This window comes from Rhinopithecus roxellana, chromosome 7, assembly GCF_007565055.1.
Source record: "Rhinopithecus roxellana isolate Shanxi Qingling chromosome 7, ASM756505v1, whole genome shotgun sequence".
NCBI lineage: Eukaryota > Metazoa > Chordata > Mammalia > Primates > Cercopithecidae > Rhinopithecus > Rhinopithecus roxellana.
This window is the reverse complement of record NC_044555.1, coordinates 20,205,157-20,228,364: the sequence shown is the minus strand read 5'-3', so window position 1 is coordinate 20,228,364 and position 23,208 is coordinate 20,205,157. Positions and strand designations below refer to the sequence as shown.

The following is a 23,208-nucleotide window of genomic DNA, read 5'->3' as shown; positions in this document are numbered from 1 at the left end:
AAAAGTTAGGGCTTTGTGATATCAAACTCCATTTCTCACAGTTCACCGTGCTTCATTTTTTCCTTAGGGGACAAAATTAAAGCCAACTGCCAGCTTGAAAAAGGTTTTAATACTGCTTGATAGAATAATGAAGGTACATCTCATTAGGTGTTATGGAAATTACACCTAATTAACCACTCCTGGACCTCATAAATCCTATTTCCCCCCCACTTTTTATGCATTCCTTCTCCAGCTGCATCCTGAATAGACTTTCAATACACTTCAGGCATGGATTACTAACAGAGTTTCCCCAGCTGCCATCAGTCAGTACATATGGTCTAGCTTAACTTTCTTTCAAAATTGCTTTCACATAATTCCCTTGCTCAAAGGCCCACAGTGCTTTCCTATATCCTATCACATTTAGATGTCTTATATCTGAATTCTTCTGGCTCACTTTAAGGCCATAATCTGGCTACATTCTTCCCATCCAACTTTATTTTGTGCCTTCCCAACCAGAAGTTCCCCTTCACCTAGGATAACTGTGAAATTCCTTTACTGTTTCTTAGGACAAAGTTGAAGAAACAGGGAAAAGAAAAATAGACACTGAAATCCCTAACAGCAAAAGTTTATTTACAATTGAAGTTAAGGAATATTTTTAATGCATGCTGAGAAAACAGTAATACTCCAAACTTACAGGTTACTTACTGTCTGATAAGGAATACAAGATGATGCTGAGAAAGGCTTTGGCAAACACAACTATTGGAACCAGGTTGCCAGTACATTTAAACACTATTAGAACCTTGTTATCAGAAAACTTACATATCACCTACTTTTATGTAACACCAACTTCATGAACAATTCATCTTCTAACTCCTCAATGGCTATTTAAGTTAATAGCATTCAAGGTTTAACATTAAGACTAGGGAGTAGAGAAGAAATACAGAAGCAATAAGCATCACAACATTTCAGAGCCTACATATATGAATACAACATTAATTAGGAAAGTTTTAATTTTTGTGTGAAACAACATTCATCAATGTTTAGCGCATGAGAAGACACTGCTTTGGTCCATCCACTCTTTCCAGCTTTTCAAAGTGTTTCCTGGCATTGCGGATGTTGATCAGAGTAGCTGCAGAAGCTGAGGGTGGGGGCGGAAACACCCAACAGAATTAAGTATGGGCAGCGAAAGGAATGTCTGACTAGTAAAACAAATAAACAAAAGAGAGCCAAATCCCTCAATGTATGTCAGAGACCATACAGGAATAGGAGGTCCCAAGTTATCAAGGTTTAATTTTTCTGAATAAGCAGAAGATTTATTCATATTCTAAACACAAAATTTCAAAAATAAATTTCCAAAATCTTTCGGTTTGGAGCTAACAACATAAAACCCAAAAATTTATGTTATATTTTAATATTAACTTAAAGTAGCAAAAGCCAATGGATGAGAGATTAAACTCTGGCACCATCCTGAAAAATACTGCAAGAACCTTTATTTCAATGGTTGTGACAGTCATGGTTATTATGGTATGGAAGCATCAAACACCCCTTCATGCCCATAACAGAAATATGAGAATATGGTACATAGGAATACGCAATGACATATAAAATAGTTTGTCATTTAATAGTTTAAGAGCTTAGATTGACTAGTCTTTTAAAAATCTATACCAGATGCAGCATAAATCATGTATTTGGGTTCTCTTTTCTTTAAAATGCTTGGATTTAGTGACTTGCTTTTTGAAGTTCCCATGAAGAAAAACGTAATACCCTGGAGGCTAAATTATTTTTAAGCTTTAAAAATAAGTCTATTAAATAAAAACTATTTACCACTAGTACTAAAATAGTTTTTTTTTAGTTGTGGTAAAGTATACATAACACAAAGTTTATCATTTAAATTATTTTTAAGCATACAGTTCATTGGGATTAAGTGCCCTCACATTGTTGTGTAACCATCTCCACTATAAAACAGCTTTTAAGTATCTAATAAGGTACTACCTCTGGGACAATTGTTTAAAGAATATGTGGCTTTGAAGCTAGGTCAGCTAAGTTTAAACTTACGAATAGAGGGATCAGACATCACAACCATCACATAAGTGTTGGATGTAAAGATGTCAATGAAAGCAGCGAAGTTAGAGTTCCTGACTTCCATACTCTGGAAAGAGGCAGCCAGCTTGCTATAGGAAAAAGAAGAAAAGTGGTTAAAGAATGAAATAATAACACTGTAACAAGCTCTTATCATTTACGTTAAACATCTTTTTTATAGCATTATACCTCAATTCACCACTTCATTAAGATTGTTAATCACTAACTCTATTTTTTCCAAGGAAACTCTTATACTGAATTTAACATGTTTTGAAAAGTAACTGGGACAAAAGTGGGCTAGGACTTGATTTTTAAAATTTTTTCAATTTCAATTTATTTTTTTATGAGTCAGAGTCTCGCTCTGTCACCCAGGCTGGAGTGCAGTGGTGCCATCATGGTTCACGGCAGCCTTGAAATCCTGGCTCAAGTCTTAGTCTCCTGCCTAAGCCTCCCAAGTAGCTGCGACTACAGAGGTGCATACCACCACATCTGCCTAAAGCACTTGAAACTGACTGTGAAATGAAAATTGGCTTAGACCTAGATCCATGTTTAAAATCATTTTCAGAAGACTTCTTCAACATTTAATAAGCATCTTAAGTTGAAATTTCCTTATCACTGAGATTAAAGCCTATATCTTTTCAGTGTTACATTTAAATCCAAGAAATGATCTTTTTTCTTTGAAAACAAATAAGGCAACTATACTTGCTTGTCATTGGCTATTTCTTCTTCAAAATGTTAGCATAAACATTCCAGAAAGTCTCAAAGTGTGCTAAGGCATAGAGAGTAAGCTTACTCCTGCTGTTCTGGAATCAAACTTTTATCAGGGTAAGGATTTTGATTATTAAATCTTTGCTAAATTATGGTGTTCAGCCATTCCTTTTTCCTAGATTCACAATGCTATGATTCAAATTTTATTTAACAATGGCTGACACAACATGATTAAATACTTCTAGACTGTCTTTTCTGTACCATTTCTGAATCAGTACCTCACTATTTTAATTCAGTTAAATAGTAAATACTTAAAGTAGTAGTTTTAGACTAAATTTTGGTATTCAGTAAGGCAAATGCTCCTTCCTCCTTCTTTTTCAAAACTCTCTTGGATATTCTGTTTCTTCCCAAATAGTATCAATCATCTCAAAAGGATACTCTGGTTGGATATTTTTCATATGCTTCTGTACCAGCTGAGTTTTCATTAAAGGACAAGGACCTGCACTTCAGTCAACTGGAGGCCCCTTAGAATTTAGCTTTCTCTTTGAGTGAAGGAACTATTCTGAATATAGAAGTACAGTTAACTATAGTTACTTGAACTTCTAAAAAATGACAATAATTTTTTCAAGAGATAAACAGATCATTCATACAAGATCTCTTACCTGCAGCTCAGCTTGAACTGCTTAATAATGTTGCTTATTTTCTCAAATCTATGGGCATCACGCTGCTCTTTACACTGATAGTGAGAAATTACCTATGAAAAAGAATATTGTCCTTTGAATCCATGCAAAATAGTCATATCATCCTCTGCTACTCCTCAGAGCTGACATTTGTCAGTCCCTTGGTCACTGGTTTTTAGGGTAGACTTGGCACCTGGCTTATTGTCTCTTTTCCTCTGTCCTATATCTTACCAGCATTCTGTGTGATTTCAGCGTCCATTCAGATGGCCCATCTAGTACCGTTTGGTTATAATTTTATTAAATCATTTATGTTCACTGCTATTTTGGTTCACTGCTATTTTTTCTAACTTTAATCACTAAATATTCATTTTATTTCAATATTTCACATGATGGTCTTCGATTTTTAAAAAGTACAAATCAAAAAGAAAAACATAAAAATTCCTAGCTGTTCTTGAGGTACACTTCATGTGTTTAATTTTAATAAAGCCCAAGCTAACCAAATAGCTTTTGGAATTATATTTTAAAAGCTTAGCTGGTTGATTCCAATCCCTGAGGACAATTTACAAATGAACTTATGCAGGATGGACATCCACACCAGCTGAAAATACTTTTTCTAACTTTTTCAGATTTTAATAAAACCACACAAGTATTACCTATAGGCTGAATATACAGATGCAGAGTGTCTAGTAGGAAGCAAAACTGAGTCACTCACCAGAAGAAAACTCACAGGGAAATTCCATGAGACAATGTGAAAATTTCAAAACATAATTTCTATACCAGTGGAAGAACAAATCCCCCTTGCTTGACTTCACCCCGCTCAGTGAAAATGTTCAGTCACATCTAAACTTGGTCTCAAGAGAAACAAAAACTACCTGTTACTATTAGTGAGGAACAGGGAGCTTATATTAGGTTAACCTCTACAACTATGTGTGGCAGACATAGTAGGGGAATACTGCTGAAGTAGGTTTCGGTCCTGCCACGTACATCAAGACAGAATAGCTTTCTTGCTCATTGTTACTCACACTAGCAGGAAAAACAGGCTCAGGGTAGCACAATTCCAAGCAAGTGACCTCTGTCAGTGGGCTGACAGAAAGATACTCTAATTAGGACTCCTTGCCCCAACTATACCAAATACTCTTGGGGTTACAAATAATATTTCCACAAAGGAAGAGGGAAAAATTGTACTTTAGATTCTCTGCCCTGTTGCTATAGTAGTAAAAGGAATCAATATTTAATAGTTTGCCAGCTAAATGCCAAGGCTTGCTAGGTGCTCAATGTTCCTGTGTCCCATTTTCATCTGCACAATAAATCTATGATCTAGATATCTGTAGAAGGAAAACAAGCCCCTAGAGATTAAATATTGTTTCTAAAATCACCAAGCATTGGCAGGGCCCAGAAACAAATTATTTACTGGTAAAGGCTCTTAGAGTTACATTTACCAAGGCTAATTAGCAATTACTTATGCAGTGTGTTGTGACATCTTAAATTAGTTTCTGTTATTGCTATTTTTAAAATGTATTTACAAATACAATACTGGTTTTTGCATCCCCCTTTCAGGGTTATACAAACAGTAGGCTCTAATGTAGTTGCTAAGCTCAATTTACAAGAAAAATAGAAATACCAACTTGCCTCTTTCCCTCTCCACTTCTTCATGTGAACTCCTAATTATGTCACTGAGATGACCATAATGTCTCTTCTACATTAAAAGTTTTCAATGAGTCTTTTAGAGAAAAGGATAGGATGTGAGTTTTCTCAAAAGGAAAATATGCCACATTTCATAATAAAAGTCCACAGGAAATAGGAATCCTTTAACATAAATCAACAGTTATTAGCATAAATAATCTGAACTCTCTCTCTTTTTTTTTGAGACAGAGTTTCGCTCTTGTTGCCCAGGCTGGAGTGCAGTGGCACCATCTCGGCTCACCACAACCTCCACCTCCCGAGTTCAAGCGATTCTCCTGCCTCAGCCTCCTGAATAGCTGGGATTACAGGCATGTGCCACCACACCTGGCTAATTTTGTATTTTTTAGTAGAGATGGGGATTTTCCATGTTGGTCAGGCTGGTCTCAAACTCCCGACCTCAGGTGATCCACCCTCCTCGGCCTCCCAAAGTGATGGGATTACAGGTGTGAGCCACCACACCCAGCCAACAATCTGAACTCACTAGTAAGAAATACCTGCAAAAATCTAAGTTTCATTAACTTCTAAAGAGCTACACACCAAAGGGCTTCCTTCTTTCAGGTCACTTGCTGACAATACTATTTTATAAATAAGGCTGTACATGCTGAAGTTGACAAGAGGGAAAAAGGTTCTTCCTGAAAGTAGTGACATGCTGTTCTCTGTTGCTGAAAACAAAGAAGGTACAGTGTGAAGTACATCTGCAAAGCAGAAAGTTCTTACCAGAAAAGTAGCTCTCTCAAACAGAAGTACTTCATCAGCTTCGATAATTTCAGCAAAATTTCTTAGGTTCATTTCCAGCTGCTGAACATTGGGAATCAGCTGATAAACTATGCTGGACCAAGCCTAACAGAACAGAAACACAGTGTACTATTATTAACAGCTAGTCAGTCCCAGACCTTTGAAATTAGTAAGCACATTATAACATGTGGACAGCAAAATATGATGATAATCCAGTCCCAAACAAATACTGACATTAAATCTGATATAACACAAATGAAATGAGAAAATGAAGCTAACATCTGATTTTTATCCTTGAGTTGAATTTTTTTTTAAGTTCAAACACTTTTGTAAAATGCTGGAGAAACTTATTTCCATTGATAATTGAAAGCAAACAAATATTTAATGCCATCATGTTGCCTTAGGAAAAAAGTTGAAAAATATGATCTACTCTGTTAAAAAGCTCCTAATCTAGTCACAAATATTTAAGCCCAACAGTGTAGATTTCTCTAAAGATCAGAACCTAATTATGCTATATTTAACATATACCTAAGAATCAATTTAATGAAAGTAGCAGAGCCACATAGACAAATGGCCCCTCCCCTCAATAGAATAATATACCATTAAAAGAGAAACTAGTGGCATTATCATTCCCAAAGGTTTGTTGTTATCTGCATAAATTATTGATCCAATTTAATTCAAAATGGTCTACGGTGTTTTTGCCTAAAACTGACTTCATCCAGGAGTATGACTAATGTAAGCAGTTGAAATTAACCACACTCTCCCTCTATTCTTATAGGCTCTTTTATTTGTATTTTCATTATAATACTTCCTTCACTTTCACTCCAATTTGTCTGGTAAGGTGTACTTTGTTCTTCTCTCCCCTACAAGAGGGCAGGAACCTGGTCTTAGTCATTTGTGTATCCAACAGCATCAAGCAGGTATGTAATGAGTGCTTGTTGAATAAAACTTAATATAAAAATTTAAGTCAGCTCTATGCAACATTGATGTAAGAGACAGAAGTGCCATGTCTCTGTTCCAATTAGTTTTATCACTTAAGCATGAGGGTTCAGGTTCCAAGTTCCCAGGTCGGTGTTAATGTCACTGCTGAATTTACCTTGGAGAAGGCACCAAAGCTAACCACAGCAGAGACATTGTCACTCACAGCAGTGTTGTGATTAGCCAATTGTCTTTGGTCGTGTTATGTATTGCCATCCTTCACACCGCAGTTGGTTCTTATCAGTGCGTCATGTCCATCCTTATTCACGGTTACCTGTTCTATGGGAATAAGGCTTTGAGAGAAATTCGGCCCATATTAATCTAGAACAGTATTTCCTAGACAGGTATCTCAAAATGATGTTATTAGAGTGAGGCTAGGTCAACATAATATTGGGGAAAATGAATTAGTTAAAAAAAAAAAAAAGCAATGGCTATTTTAAAGTCCAATGGTTTTTCTCCTTGCCACGTCAGGTTTCTGTGCTTCTGGTTGTAGATACTTGTCAGATGCCGATGATACTGAGGCTCTAGCTACCAGTGACAGAGAAGGGTGCTTTCCTACCCAGAGTCAGACTTGTCAATGGATACCAGAAGCAGTCTGAAGGAAAGGGCTAACTACAGGAGGATCCAAAAGGACCTAGTCCTTCAAATAACCAGATCAGTAAGAGAAAGGGAGGAATCAGAATAAGGAGCCTATGTGCCAATAAGGTAATTTCAGCTTCATCCATAACAAAGCTATTGTTGTAACCTCCATAAGTGTAAGCAGTGTGGTATCCATTCCAGAAATGGGAACAGTACTTCTGGTTGAAAGAATGCTCGTCTCCAATTTGGCATGAAAGTTGAAGCTATTATACCATATGCTAGGCATAACATGTCTGATTCTAAGACTCCTTCTCCAATCTCTCTCCTAAATATTGTCATTTTATTGCCATCCAAACTTAGGCAGACTAGCTTATATCATGTAGAAGTACCTGAATACTAGATACAACTCCAATCAGCACTGAGACCACAACAGGTCAAAATGGATGATGGCCAGTAAGTGAAACCTCTGCTATCACAAAGACCAGTACCAAATTAATCATCACCAAACTGGCTAATTCAGTGTGACTCAGTAGCTATGTCGACCCAATCTAAGATCAAAACCCAAGTTTCTTAATGTTAAGTTTGATATTCTTCAAACAATTTGTTGCAGATTATTTTTCTTTTTAGTACAACAAATCTAGATGGCTATGAAATAGTTTTAAATCTTTTAGTTTTGTTAATATCCTTCTAGGTTTTTTTTCATGCTCTTAAAATGAGGGAACTCAGGGAGACATACACACCTTATAGAGGGTTTCATCCCAGATAGATGTTCGGAAACAAGAACATTCCAATGGGCGAGACAAACGCCTCAAATCTTCTTCTCGCTCTTTAAAAATCTAAATTAAAAAGCCCAACATACTGATCAACATATAATAGTTCTCATCTTTCAAGCTAAGATGTAGTTATTTTATCATATTTTAACCAGGAGCTTTTTGTTCCTTTCTAAGAGGAATTTTAAGTATGTCTATTTCACAAACTAGGATGGCAGAAATTGTTTCAGGTCAGGTCTAAAAGTGCAATAGCTAGAATTCTTCAGGCCTATCCTGCTTATGCTGAATACTCACTATGAGCACTATGTTTATAAATAAAGCTTATCATACAGAGGAGTCTTAATAAAATACATCGAACACTCCAAATCACCAAATCTGGGTCATTTTAAGATAGTTATACACGTACCAAGAATATATAAATGAAAATATTTTAACCCTTGTATATAGCTTTCTCAGACACATATATACATATGGAAAAATATATATATAAACATATATACACAGATATTTTCCCAGGAGTCAGTGGATTATTGTTAAATATGTACATACACACTGTGATGGCTAATTTTATGTGTCAAGTTAGCTAGGCCATGATACCCAGACATTTGGTTAAACACCAATCTGTATGTTGTTGCAAAGGCAGTTTTTAGTTAAGATTAACATTTGAATCAGTAGACTCTGAGTAGTTTATTCTGTATAATGTGGGTGGGCCTCATCTAATCAGATGAAGGCCTTAAGAGAAAAAACCTGACATTTCCCCAAGAAAAAAGAATTTTGCTTCCAGATTGCTTTCTGACCTGAACCACAAAATTAACTCCACATTAACCCTTCCACAGGTCTCCAGTCTGCCAGTCTGCCCTGCAAATTTTGGACTTGCTAGTCTCTACAATTAGTTGAGAAAGTTCCTTAAAATCAATCTCAATCTTTCTCAATCTCTCTCTCTAAACACACACACACACACACGTACAGACATATGTATGTATGTATGTATGTATACGTATATTCACATATTCCATTAATTCTGTTATTCTGGAGAACCCTAACACAGACTTCAGTACTGAGAGTGATTCTAGAGAATAATCTTGAGGATGAGTTTTCTAAATTGGTTCTGGGGTTGGTTCTCTAATCTGATTAGATTTAAAGGCCCTAATGACTCTCTTTCCAGTAGAAAAGAGGGTACTGATAATCTATAGTGTGATGTGGCAGCAGAGATACACAAAATACCACCACTGGATATTCCTAATAAAATATTTTAAGAGGCAAGGTTCCAGGTGACCACATATAAAATTTTGAACATTTTTGTCAAAATAACAAATATGAGATTGGCTGGCTGATCCTAAGTGTGCTGAGCAAAGGAGAGAAAGGATGAGCTCAGAGATCTGAATTATCAGTATAAGTACTTTATAAATGACCAGAAAGTTTCTATGACTGCCCTGAAAAAAAAAACTCTTAACCCCTATAGCTGCAGAGCTGAGACTGATGAAAACCAAACTCAGAATCTCATCCTTTAAGTGGATGAATTACAATGTAAACTGAATTCACAACCTCACAGGGCATCTGCTAATAAAGTGAGGGCACTGACCAAGAAGAAGTAGGATTCTAAAATTTGGAATGGAGGTTATTTGGGAAGATCCTAATGAAGCTGGCAAAATTGAACCCTTAAATTATCAGTCTTCTTTGCCAGTAGAAGCAGCCACTCATCCGTATCTCAGATTAACTCTATTTGGCCTGAGAAAACTGCAATGGTCTCCTCTGAGGTATCTGCCATTCAAGACACTCCTGATTCACCCCCACTACCCCTCTTGCTTCTAGACTTATAACTAGTTCAAGTCTCAGCAGGCTCCTAAAGGTGAGGTGTGAAGTATGACCCATGAGGAATTATGCTATACTCCAAAGAACTACATAATTTCTCCAATTTACAAACAAAAACCAAGGAAATATGTATGGGAATAGATTCTAAAGGTATGGGATAACAGTAGAAAAAATATAAAGTTGAATCAGGCTAAATTTACTGATAGGAGCTCATTAAGCAGAGGTTCCACACTTAATGTTGCAGCCCATGGGGTAAGAAAGAGCTTTAACAGTTTGGACGGTTGGATGAAACATGGACCAAAAGGTGGCCTAAACGACATGAAGTTAAAATGCCAGAACTGATGTGGTGTACTCTAGAAGAAGAGATCCATAAAAAAAGAGACTTTAGGGACACTGTAATGTTCAAGTATTAACCGATTTATTTAAAGCCTACTCACCAAACCTGCGAGGTTCCAGAAGACACACCTTTCTTTCATCATGACTATGAAAAATAAATTTGTGAGGGCAGCCCCAGCTTCTTTCCCCAGTTATATGATCATTCTTCTCTGCAGGCTAGAACTTTCAGTGGGAACTGCTGCCACTGAATTGGGAAACCTAAATGCAATGGGAGTAGTTGGATCCTATAATGGCAGGAACCAAGTGGGGGCACTTAATCACCAAAGACAAGGTGGGCACAGTACCATAACTGAAGCAGAGTCAAAGCATTAATCAGAATAGTCTGACTCGTAGAGACCTATGGTGTTGGCTAGTTATCATGATGTTCCTAGAAGTGAAATGGATGGGAAGTCTACTAAATTTTTACTTGATCTGTATACGTGGAAGAATTCTAGGTCAAGTGATAAAAAATTTAATTTGAATTATTAAATTGGAGAGTCACCACTTCTCAATCAATACCCAGACTTGTACCAGTTTACAAACCCAGACCCCTTGAATGAAGGGGAGCCTGGGTCCCCTTGAGGAAGGACACTGCCAAGTATTTATACTGTTAATCTTCCTCCCAGCCTCCTGTAAATGGACCTATGTGGCCTTTTACCAGGGTGACTGTGTGTTAGGGAAAAGGAAATAATCTACTACTGAGCATTAGCTCTGAATTGACCCTAATTCCAGGGAGACCTAAAATGTAACTGTGATCCAGCAGTCAAAGTAGGGCCTTATAAAGATTAAGTAATCAATGGAGTTTTAGCTCAGGTCTGTCTCATGTAGACCCAGTGGGTCCTTGCAACCTTCTTGTGGGTTATTTTTCCTGTTCCAGAGTACATAATTCAAACAGACATGCTCAAAAACTGGCAGAATCCCTCATTGGTCCCTGGACCTGTGTAGTGTAGGCTGTTGTGGTGGAAAAGCCAGGTGGAACCCATTAGAATGACCTCTACCTAGATAAATGGTAACCAAAAGCAATATTGCATATTCTTGGAGGGATTGCAGAGGTTAATGCCACCATCAGACTTGAAAGATCCAGAGTTGGTGATTACCACCACATCCTCCTTCAAATCTCCTATTCAGCCTGGGTAGAAGAAAGATGACTCCTGGACAGTGGATTGTCATAAACTTAACTAGATGGTGACTACAATTGTAGCTGCTGTGCCAAATGTGGTTTCATTGCTTGAGCAAATTAACATATCCCCTGGTACCTGTATGCAGCTAGTTTTCTAACAAATGCTCTTTTCTCCATACCTGTCTTTATTAAGGTCCACCATAAGTACACTGTAAGTTGTTTGCTTTCAACGGGCAAGGCCAGCAATACACTTCACTGTCCTGCTGCAGGGGTATATCAGCTCTCTAGTCCTATGTCATAATTTGCTTCACAAGAATCTTGACCACCCTTTTATAAGATATTAGGCTGATCCATTACATTGATGACATTATGCTGATGGGACCTAATGAGCGAGAAGCAACAACTACATTAGACGTACTGGTAAGATAGCTGCATGTCAGGGGACAGGAAATCTGACAAAAATTCAGGGGCCTTCTACCTCAGTGAAATTTTTTTTTTTTTAATTATTATTATACTTTAAGTTCTAGGGTACATGTGCATAACATGCAGGTTTGTTACATATGTATACTTGTGCCATGTTGGTGTGCTGCACCCATCAACTCGTCAGCACCCATCAACTCGTCATTTATATCAGTTACAACTCCCAATGCAATCCCTGCCCCCTCCCACCTCCCCATAATAGGCCCCGATGTGTGATGTTCCCCTTCCTGAGTCAAAGTGATCTCATTCTTCAGTTCCCACCTATGAGTGAGAACATGCGGTGTTTGGTTTTCTGTTCTTGTGATAGTTTGCTGAGAATGATGGTTTCCAGCTGCATCCATGTCCCTACAAAGGACGCAAACTCATCCTTTTTTATGGCTGCATAGTATTCCATGGTGTATATGTGCCACATTTTCTTAATCCAGTCTGTCACAGATGGACATTTGGGTTGATTCCAAGTCTTTGCTATTGTGAACAGTGCCACAATAAACATACATGTGCATGTGTCTTTATAGCAGCATGATTTATAATCCTTTGGGTATATACCCAGTAATGGGATGGCTGGGTCATATGGTACTTCTAGTTCTAGATCCTTGAGGAATCGCCATACTGTTTTCCATAATGGTTGAACTAGTTTACAATCCCACCAAGAGTGTAAAAGTGTTCCTATTTCTCCACATCCTCTCCAGCACCTGTTGTTTCCTGACTTTTTAATGATTGCCATTCTAACTGGTGTGAGATGGTATCTCATTGTGGTTTTGATTTGCATTTCTCTGATGGCGAGTGATGATGAGCATTTTTTCATGTGTCTGTTGGCTGTATGAATGTCTTCTTTTGAGAAATGTCTGTTCATATCCTTTGCCACTTTTTGATGGGGTTGTTTGTTTTTTTTCTTGTAAATTTGTTTGAGTTCTTTGTAGGTTCTGGATATTAGCCCTTTGTCAGATGAGTAGACTGAAAAATTTTCTCCCATTCTGTAGGTTGCCTGTTCACTCTGATGGTAGTTTCTTTTGCTGTGCAGAAGCTCTTTAGTTTAATTAGATTCCATTTGTCAATTTTGGCTTTTGTTGCCATTGCTTTTGGTGCTTTAGACATGAAGTCCTTGCCCATGCCTATGTCCTGAATGGTATTACCTAGGTTTTCTTCTAGGTTTTTATGGTATTAGGTCTAACATTTAAGTCTCTAATCCATCTTGAATTAATTTTCGTATAAGGAGTAAGGAAAGGATCCAATTTCAGCTTTCTACTTATGGCTAGCCAATTTTCCCAGCACCATTTATTAAATAGAGAATCCTTTCCCCATTTCTTGTTTCTCTCAGGTTTGTCAAAGATCAGATGGCTGTAGATGTGTGGTATTATTTCTGCTCAGTGAAATTTTGAGGGGTGCAGTGGTATGGAGAGATATCCCTCCTAAGGTGAACGATAAGTTGTTGCATCTGGCCCCTCCTACAACCCAGAAAGAGGCACGACATCTAGTAAGCCTCTTTGAATTTTGGAGGCAACACAGTCTTCATTTGGCTGTGTTATTCTGGCCCATTTACCAAGTGACCCAAAAACCTGATAGTTTTGAGTAGTTCCCAGAACAGAAGGTTCAGGCTGCTATTCAAGCTGCTTTCCACTTGGGTCATACGATCCAGCACATCCAATGGTGCTTGAAGTGTCAATGGCAGACAGGGATGCCATTTGGAGTCACTGGCAAGGCCTCATACGTGAATTGCAGTACATGCCTTCAGCATATTGAAGCAAACCCCAGCTGTTGTTCACAGATAACTATACCCCTTTTGGGAAACAGTTCTTGGTTTGCTATTAGGTCTTAGTATAGACTGAGCACTTAATCATGGGCCACTAAGTTACCATGAGACCTGAGCTACCGATCATGAACCGGGTATTATTTGACCTACCAAGCCATAAAGTTGTGCATACACAGTAGGACTCCATCACTAAATTAAAGTGGTATATATGAGATCAGGCTCAAGTAGGCCTTGGATGAACAAGTAAGGAACATGGCCACAGTCCCCATTCCTGCTATACTACCCTTTTTTTTTTTTTTTTTTTTTTTTTTTTTTGAGTCACTCTGTCACTCAAGCTGGAGTGCAGTGGCACAGTCTCAGCTCACTGAAACTTCCACCTCCCAGGTTCAAGCGATTCTTGTGCCTCAGCCTCCTGAGTAGCTCGGACTACAGGCGCATGGCACACACCACCACACCTGGCTAATTAGTGTATTTTTAGTAGAAATGGGGTTTTGCCATGTTGGCCAGGCTGGTCTTGAATTTCTCACCTCAAGTGATTTGCCCACCTCGGCCTCCCAAAGAGCTGGGATTACAGGCATGAGCCACCACGCCAGGCCTATACTACCCTCTCTTTTCCAGCCTGCAACTATGGCCTTATGGGGAGTTCCCCACAATCAGCTGACAGAGAAAGAAAACTCAGGACTGGTTTACAGATAGTTCTGCATGATACACAGGCGCCATCTGGAAGTGGACAACTGCAATACTACAGCCCCTTTATGAGACAGCCCTAAAAGAAAGTGGTAAAGGGAAATCCTCCCAATGGGCAGAACTTTGACCACCTGGTTGTTCATTTTGCTAGGAAGAAGAAATGGCCATACATACAATTAGTTACCAATTCATGAGCTGTGGCCACTGGTTTGCTGGATGGTCAAGGACTTGGAAGGAACATGACTGGAAAACTGGTGACAAAAAGGTCTGTGGAAGAGGTATATAAACAGATCTTTCTGAATGGGTGAAAAATGTGAAGATATTTGTGTCTCATATGAATGCCACCAAAGAATGACTTCAGCAGAAGAGAATTTTAATAACCAAGTGGATAGGATGACCTGTTCACCCTCTTTCTCCAACCATGCAGGTAACTGCCCAATGAGCTCATGAATAAAGTAGCCATGGTGGCAGGGTTGTTATGTATGGGCTCAGCATCATGGACTTCCACTCACTGAGGCTGATATGACTACAGCCATGACTGAGTGTTCAATCTGTTAGCAACAGAGACCAACACTGAGTCCCTGATAATGGCACTATCTCCCAAACTGATCAGCTAAGTACCTGGTGGCAGGCTGATTACACTCATCTGCTCCCATCATGGAAGGGACATGATTACTGAATTACACATTCTGGATAGGGATTTGCCTTCCCTGCATGCATTTCTTCTGCCAAAACTACCATACATGGATTTACAGAATGCCTCATCCACCATCACAGTATTGTACGCAGCATTGCTTCTGATCAAGGAACTCACTTCACAGCAAATAAAGTGAGGCAATGGGCTCATCCTCATGAAATTCACTGGTCTTACCATGTTCCCCACCATCCTAAAGCAGCTGGCTTGACAGAATGGCAGAATGGCCTTTTTGTTTTGTTTTAATTAGAGATGCATCTCACTATGTTCCTAGGCTGGATTTCAACGAGGCTACGCAATTTTGCCTTACCTTCCCCCAAGGAGATAGGACTACAAGCATGAGCCATCATACCTGGTTCGAATGGCCTTTTGAAGACGCACAGTGCCAACTATGTTGCAATACTTTGCAGAGCTAGGCAAGGTTCTCTAGGAGGCTGTATGTGCTCTGAATCAGCGTCCAGTAAATGGTGCTTTTTATTTCATAGTGAGGATTCATGGGGTGGAAACTGTGCCACCACTCACTCCAGTGACCCACTAGCAAAATTTTTGTTTCTTGCCCCTGTAACCTTATGCTCTGCTAGCCTAGAGGTCTCGGTTCCAAAGGCAGAAATGTGTATACCAGGAGACACAGTGATTCCACTGAACTGGAAGTTAAGACTGCCAACCAGCCACCTTGGGTCCCTCAAGCCTCTGAATCAACAGGCAATGAAGGAAGTTACTATGCTGACTGGACTGACTGATCCTGACTACCATGGGGAACCTGGATTGCTCCTCCACAACAGAGGTAAGAAAGAAGATTATTTCTGTAATATAGGAGAGCTCTTAGGATGTCTCTTAGTAATACCATGTTCTGTAATTAAACTCAATGGAAAATGACAATGCCCAATTCAGGAAGGTCCACTAATGGTTTTTGGGTCACCCCACCAGAGAATACAACAAGCTGAGGTGATTGCTGTGGGCAAAGGTAATCTGGAACTGAATAAGGCAGTTATAAATACCAGCTAAAAATCACATGACCAGATATACAAATGAGAATTGCAATTGTCAAGAGTACTTCATCTTGATTTTGTTATGAACATCTATGTATATAAAGTAAATGTCTACTTTTTCCCTTTTAATCCCTTATCATGAACATATCATATGATATATCATAATATTTAAGTATTGTTAACTTTACATTATAATGTAAAAGAAGAGTAAACATTAGTCAGTAACTTTACATCCTCTTCTGGGAAAATGATTAGTGCATTTTTGGTTGTATGCAGGATTACTGTATCATGTTAAGTGGAAGTATGACCTCGTTATTGTTTTTATTTGAAGATTAAGTATGGTTTCAGTAGATGTGTATGAGTGCCAAGTTGACGAGGGGTGTGACTAGTTTTATGTGTTAACTTGGCTAGGCCACAGTATCCAGACATTTAGTCAAACAGCAGTCTAGATATCACTGTGAAGGTATTTTTCAGATGAGATTAACATTTAAATCAGGAGACATTGGGTAAAGATTACAACCTATAACGTAAGTGGGACTTATTTAATCAGTTGAAGGTCTTAAAATAAATACCCCTCTCTCTGCGTGTGTGTCTCTTTCTGTCTTTCTACACATGGGCGCATGTGTGAGTGCAAGCGCACACATAAACACAAACACACACACACAATTAGTTCTGTTTCCCTGGAGAACTCTAAGATACACACATTGTTGAAATTTGCCATTTGATATTGGAATACATTCTTAAGTAAATGTGGTTATGTGAGACATCATTTTAATGTCCATTTCTCGCTTTATGTTTTTTTGCTAATGACTTATTACTTGCTGTTTATTTTATATTTATTTTAGACTATGGAAATGATGTTAAACAAAAAGCAAATTTGAGCGATTTTCTTATTCGAGTTCAAATGGGTCATAAAGCAGCGGAGACAACTCAATATCAACAATGCATTTGGCTCAGAAACTGCTAACGAACGTATGGTGCAATGGTGGTTCAAGAGATTTTGCAAAGGACCACGAGCCTTGAAGATGAAGAGCGTAGTGCTAGCCATCAGAAGCTGACAACAATCAATTGAGAGCAATCATCAAAGCTGATCATCTTACAACTACACGAGAAGTTGCCAAAGAAATCAACGTCGACCATTCTATGGTTGTTCAGCATTTGAAGCAAATTGGAAAGGTAAAAAAGCTCAACAGGTTTGCTCATGAGCTGAGAAAAAAAAAAAAAAATCATTATTTTGAAGTGTTGTCTTCTCTTATTCCATGCAACAACAACAAATGATTCTCTCGGTTGGATTGTGGTGTGCACCAAAAAGTGGATTTTATATGGCAATTGGTGACAATTGGCTCAGTGGATGGACTAAGAAGCTCCAAAGCACTTCCCAAAGCCAAACTTGCACAAAAAAACTCATGGTCACTGTTGGTCTGCTGCCGGTCTGATCCACTACAGCTTTCTGAATCGCCGGGGAACCATTACATATGATAAATACACTCAGCAAATCAATGAGATGCACCAAAAACTGCAACACCTGCTGCCAGCACCAGTCACAGAAAGGGCCCAGTTCTCCATGACAACACCCGACTGCACATTGCACAACCAACACTTCAAAAGTAGAAGGAATTGGGCTACGAAGTTTTGCCTCATTCATCATATTCACCTTAACCTCTTGCCAACCAACTACCACTTCAAGCATCTTGACAACCTTTTGCAGGGAAAACACTTCCACAGCCAGCACGATGCAGAAAATGCTTTCCAAGAGTTTGTCGAATCCCGAAGCACGAATTTTTGTGCTACAGGAATAAAATGTGTTTCTTGTTGGCAAAAATGTGCTAATTGTAATGGTTCCTATTTTCATTAAGAAAGATGTGTTTGAGCCTAGTTATGATTTAAAATTCATGGTTCAAAATCACAATTAATTTTGCAGCAACCTTAGCTGAAATGGATATTTAGGGAAGTACACTAACCATTTTACCTAAAACTTCTAAGTCTATATTTTTAATAAAATAAAGAACATACTTTTCTTAATTAAGCTTAAAGTATCTTGAAGAATATTAATCTATCTTTGGAAATCTTTATATACGCATTTAGAAAATAATAAGATGATTAATCAAAATTACAAGTGATTTTTTTTTTCCAAGATGATAGACTGAAGGCTTTGTTAGCGGGCCTCACCTGCTTGGAAACAGCAGAGTGGTGTGTAGAGATTCACAGTGTAAACTTTTATCCAAGAAGGAACACAGGAACTCAATAGAAAACCTGAAAGAAACTTCAGACACTTTGAAAGAAGTGGTGGGCAGCAACCTACACCATGAGCCAGGCAGACCACTGTGAGTCTCCAGAGCATGAAAGGGGGAGAGAATGTCTCCTCGATACACATTCCTACTGAGGAGCTGAGCAAGCCAGGCCACAGGGGAGCACCTGAACCCTACCCAGCACTGGAGTTGATCTGGTGAGCAGTAGGAAGTATATGAAAAACAGCAGTACTTTGCATGTACCCTGAAACCCCAGTGGGGACAGAAGGAAACCATTCCTGATAGAGGAACCTTACAGCTGACTCAGGCAGTGGTCACAGGATGCGAGAAGCTCCCAACTGAGATTTGCACTCTAATCTCTCGAATGGGGACAAATTCCCTTGGCCAGAACCGAGGGGCGAGTGGGAAGTATGCTCTTGCCACAGGAGCAGCAGCCAAGTGTCCCAGCTTCATGAACAAACAGGGAGAGGTGAGGCCTGAAAGGCGTGGTTTCTGTCTCAGGCAGCAGGAAGGCTTATGGCCTGGGGCAGTTTTGCATTCTGAACACAGACTGCCTGGGACCCAGCTAGCCGTTGCCAGCAGAAGACTTTGGGTGTGAGACCCACCTTGTCAAGAGTGAGGGAGTTGGGTGGGTCTCACTGACATCTGCTACTCCTCCCAATGTGGATTCTTTTGGGCAGCAGAGTCAGTTGTGCTTCTCTCTGGAACATTACCCTAGTGGCCAGGGAACTGCCTTCCAAGCCCCATTGGGACCACTGCTTGTGCTTACACACGAGGAGCCAGAATGCAAATCTGTTTGACCCAGCCCAAACCTGGGTTTGCCCCTCCACCTGCCTTGGTAGCATAACACAACAGACAGGGACTTTTGGGAGTTTCATGGCCTTGCCCATCGCCTGAGACACAAGTACTTCCCCTGGGTATCATAAGCCAGGCACAAATCCCATGGCCACCATAGCAATTAGCTCTCTCCTGCAAACACCACCTCCTGGCTAGAGACCAATTGGTGCAGCCCATTACAACATCTGCTGACACAATAACACACCACTTGAGAAGGAGAAAACTTCTGCATGACCTCAGCTAACATCATTTACCCACACCATCCCAGCTAATCAGGAGGTCTTGAGCCTATTCATCTGCCCAGTACATTACTACTATAGCTGGGATTTGAGAAAGCCATCACAGTAATGCTATTTTTAGCCAGGGAAATCTTTCAGAGTCTATGTAATTCCCCTGCTACCCTTATCATAGCTTGTGCTTACACCTGCTGCTGGGAGACCAGAGGGCAGGGCAGCTTGGTCCAGATCCACCCAACATTGTCCCCCTCTGAAGCTCAGAGCAGAGCCTAAGCCACTGCACATCCTGCAGACCTATCCACAGCCTGAGGCATCAGAAAGCTTCTCCACCTGGCTGATAAGAAGCATCAGTGACCAGTTCTCCTCAGAAGGAAGAACGAAAATTACAGGTGAATAATCGTAGCCCAAATGGAATGTTAAACGGAGAGTGCTGGAGCTTATCAGAGAGTTCACTGGAAGAATCTGTGACACACCAAAAAAGAAAAAAGAAAGTAACAAGAAGCTGGCAGAGATCAAACCCTGAGAGATTTAGTAATCTGTGGACAGGGGAGATGGGAGTGCTCTTGGCCTCTCTGGCCCTTGCAGCAGACTGCTGGTATCCAAGCTCAAAGAGGGCTTCTCTGCACTCGTGAGCACAAGTACCAGAGTGAGCTGTGATTTAGGGACTCCTCAAGGGCATTACCTTCCTAGCACAAGGTCCCTTCACTTTTCCTCTGGACCTGAGCTATAGCAGTGGGTGCCATGCTGGATGTGCACCCATTGTGAGACTTTGTTTTGCTCAGGGACCTTCAATCCTTGTGTCTTCACATCACTGGATGCTTTGCACATATTCCCCCAGCAACAGCTTAGAGTGTGGAAGCCCACAAGGTGGCTAGACCAGATGAGCAGCAGGATTCACAGCAGTCTGGCCCTCAGGGACTGCCACAGTGCTATGGGAGCAGGGAGTGCACCACATCAAGGGAGCACCCTGTGGGACAAAAGAAACCAGACTGCAGGCCTTGAGTCCCAGAAGTTTCCACTTGGGGGAAGTTTCCTTCAGCTGAGGCACAGGTGCAAGGCCATGCTCAGTGGTGAAAAACTGCAGTTCTACCCCAGCAGTCAGGCAGCTCTGGGGCTCACGAAGGGACCTAGAGAAGGAAACTTCTCCCCCTTGCCCAGCACTTGCAGATACAGGTGGGGCTTCTCTTCCAGGAACTCAGCATGAGTGTGCCTATAGACAGTCTTTCTGGAGCACTTCAGGGTAACTACGTCTCCACAAGAGGAGTGCCTTCTGGGTTCAGGCTTGCATAAGAAGTAAAGTCACAACCCCTCTTTACACGGAATGTCAGCATTCCTGCAGATGGACAGAGGTGCTTGTCTGATCTGAATATCCAGAACACTGGGACAAGGGCATGATGGGGAAGCAGATGGCTTTCCTGCTGGCCTGGGAGAGGAGCTGAGATGGCTCCTTTCTGTACCCCTGCAAAGACCTCAGTACATTTCAGAGAGCTCCCCCAGCCAGCTCAGTCAAGGCTGGGCCGTCTACCCACAAACGGGGTACTGCATATACCCACCTGCTTCAGCTGCAGCTGGTTTTCACCTGTGGGTACGTGTACTAGCATAAAGGCTGAACTATTCAATGGCAGAGGTCTCATGAAGCTTATCTCATTCCCCAGTGGTATGCACTTTGTTATTTTTTCCCCAGTATACTTTTCACAAAAATAACAAAATATACACCATGGGGAAATGAGATAAGCTTCATGAGACCTCTGCCATACTGGCCCATGGGAGACAGTAAGCCTTCTCACATGCCCAGCACACTGCTACTATAACCAGCAGCTAAGAAAGCCATTGCACAAAGATTCTCTACAACCAAAGAGCTCATACACAGTCTTTGACACTGAAAGCACCCAGAGCCAAAGCTAGGTGACCATACACTACACCCATTAAAGTCACATCATCAAGGGGAGAAAAAAATTTAAAAACCCGGTAAAATCAGAAATAAATTTAAAAATAATAAGAGGAAATTATCTACCCAAATGAGAAGGAACCAGAAAAATGATTCTGGTAACGTGCAAAAACAGAGTTCTACAACAACCCCAAAAAGATCACACGAACTCTCCAGTGATGGATCCAAACCAAAATGAAATATTTGAAATATCAGATAAAGAATTCAAAATGTTAATTATTAGGTTGCTAAATGATATCTAAGAGAAAGTTAAAAACCAACATAAAGAAATAACTGGACCAAGTAGAAGAAGAATTTCAGAGCTTGAAGACAAGTCTTTCAAATTAACACAATCAGATAAAAAATTTTTTAAAGGAATTAAAAGAAATGAACAAAGTCTCCAGTAAATATGGGTTTAGGTATAAAACATCCAAATCTAAGAATCACAGGTGTTCCTGAGGGAGAAGAAAAAGCAAAAAACTTGGAAAACCCATTTGAGGAAATATTTGAGGAAAATTTTCCTGGTCTTGCTAGAAATTTAGACATCCAAATACAAGCAGCTCAAATAACTCACAGGAGATTCATTATAAAAAGGACATTACCAAATCATCAGGCTATCTAAAGTCAACATGAAGGAAATAATTCTAAGAAGAGTGAGACAAAAGTATTGGATAACTTATAAAGGAAAACCTATCAGACTAACAGCAGACTTCTCAGCAGAAATATTACAAGCCAAAAGGGATTGAGTCCTATCTTTAGTCTCCTCAAATGGAATAACTGTCAGCCAAGAATTCTGTATCTATCAAAACCAAGTTTCATAAATGAAAGAGAAATGAAGTCTCTCCCAGACAAGCAAATGCTGATGGAATTTATCTCCACTAGACCAGAACTATAAGAAATGCAAAAGGAGTTCTAAATATCAAAATGAAAGATCATATGCACCAGTATAAAAACACTTGAATGTAAAAATTTCACAGGACTTATAAAACTGTACCACATTGAAGAAAATCAAGCAACTAGGTAGCAGCATGATGACTGCAACAGTACATCACATGTCAATATTAACATTGAACGTAAATGGTCTAAATGTGCCACTTAAAAGATATAGATGGACAGAATGGAAAAAAAACACAAACCAAATATCTGCTGTCTGCAAGATACCCAGTTAACTTGTAAAGATGCTTATAGACTTAAAGTAAATGGGTAGGAAAAATATTCCATGTTAATGGAAACCAAAAGTGAGTGGGAATAACTATTCTTAGATAAAACAGACTTTAAATCAACAACAGTAAAAAAGACAAAAAATGTCATTATACAATGATAAAGAAATCAATTCAACAAGAAGATATAACAACCCAAAATATATGCACGCCTAACTCCAGAGCTCCCAGATTCATAAAACAGAAACTACTGCACCTAAGAAAAAGAGATAGAAAGCAATACAATTATAATGGAGGACTACAACACCCCATGGACAGCACTGGATAGATCATTGTGATGGAAAGTCAACAAACAAACACTGGACTTAAGCTGGACTCTAGAACAAGTGGATTTAACAGACATTTACAGAAAATTCTACCCCAAAACTGCAGAATATACATTCTTATTGTCAGCACATGGTACTTTTTCAAGATAGATCATATGCCAGGCCACAAAACAAGACTTAATAAATTTTAAAAAATCAAAATCATATCAAGTATCGAATCAACCCAAAGCAGAATAAAACCAGAAATCATTTCCAAGAGGAACTCTCAAAACCATACAAATATATGGAAATTAAATAGTCGACTCTTGAATGATCTTTGGGTCAAAAATAAAATCAAGATGGAGATTAAAAATGTTTTTGAAATGAGTGAAAATG

The 23,208-nt window shown here is 39.4% G+C and overlaps 1 protein-coding gene across 5 annotated transcripts in view; it reads right to left on the bottom strand.

Annotated features, from left to right (window-relative positions):
- Window positions 1-206: 206 nt before the first annotated feature.
- Window positions 207-23,208, bottom strand: part of LOC104656747 (ras-related GTP-binding protein B) — a 40,087-nt gene continuing 17,085 nt past the window's right edge. For 2 of the 5 annotated variants that reach the window (XM_030934517.1, XM_030934516.1), the window contains 5 exons: window positions 8,162-8,257; window positions 5,847-5,969; window positions 3,429-3,520; window positions 2,035-2,150; window positions 207-1,117 (listed from right to left, as the gene is read on the bottom strand). In XM_030934517.1, coding sequence (XP_030790377.1) covers window positions 1,020-1,117; window positions 2,035-2,150; window positions 3,429-3,520; window positions 5,847-5,969; window positions 8,162-8,257 — 525 coding nt within the window. In that variant the 3' untranslated portion in view covers window positions 207-1,019. The remainder of the gene's footprint in view (window positions 1,118-2,034; window positions 2,151-3,428; window positions 3,521-5,846; window positions 5,970-8,161; window positions 8,258-23,208) is intronic. The other 3 variants (XM_030934512.1, XM_030934515.1, XM_030934513.1) reach the window with 2 other exon arrangements.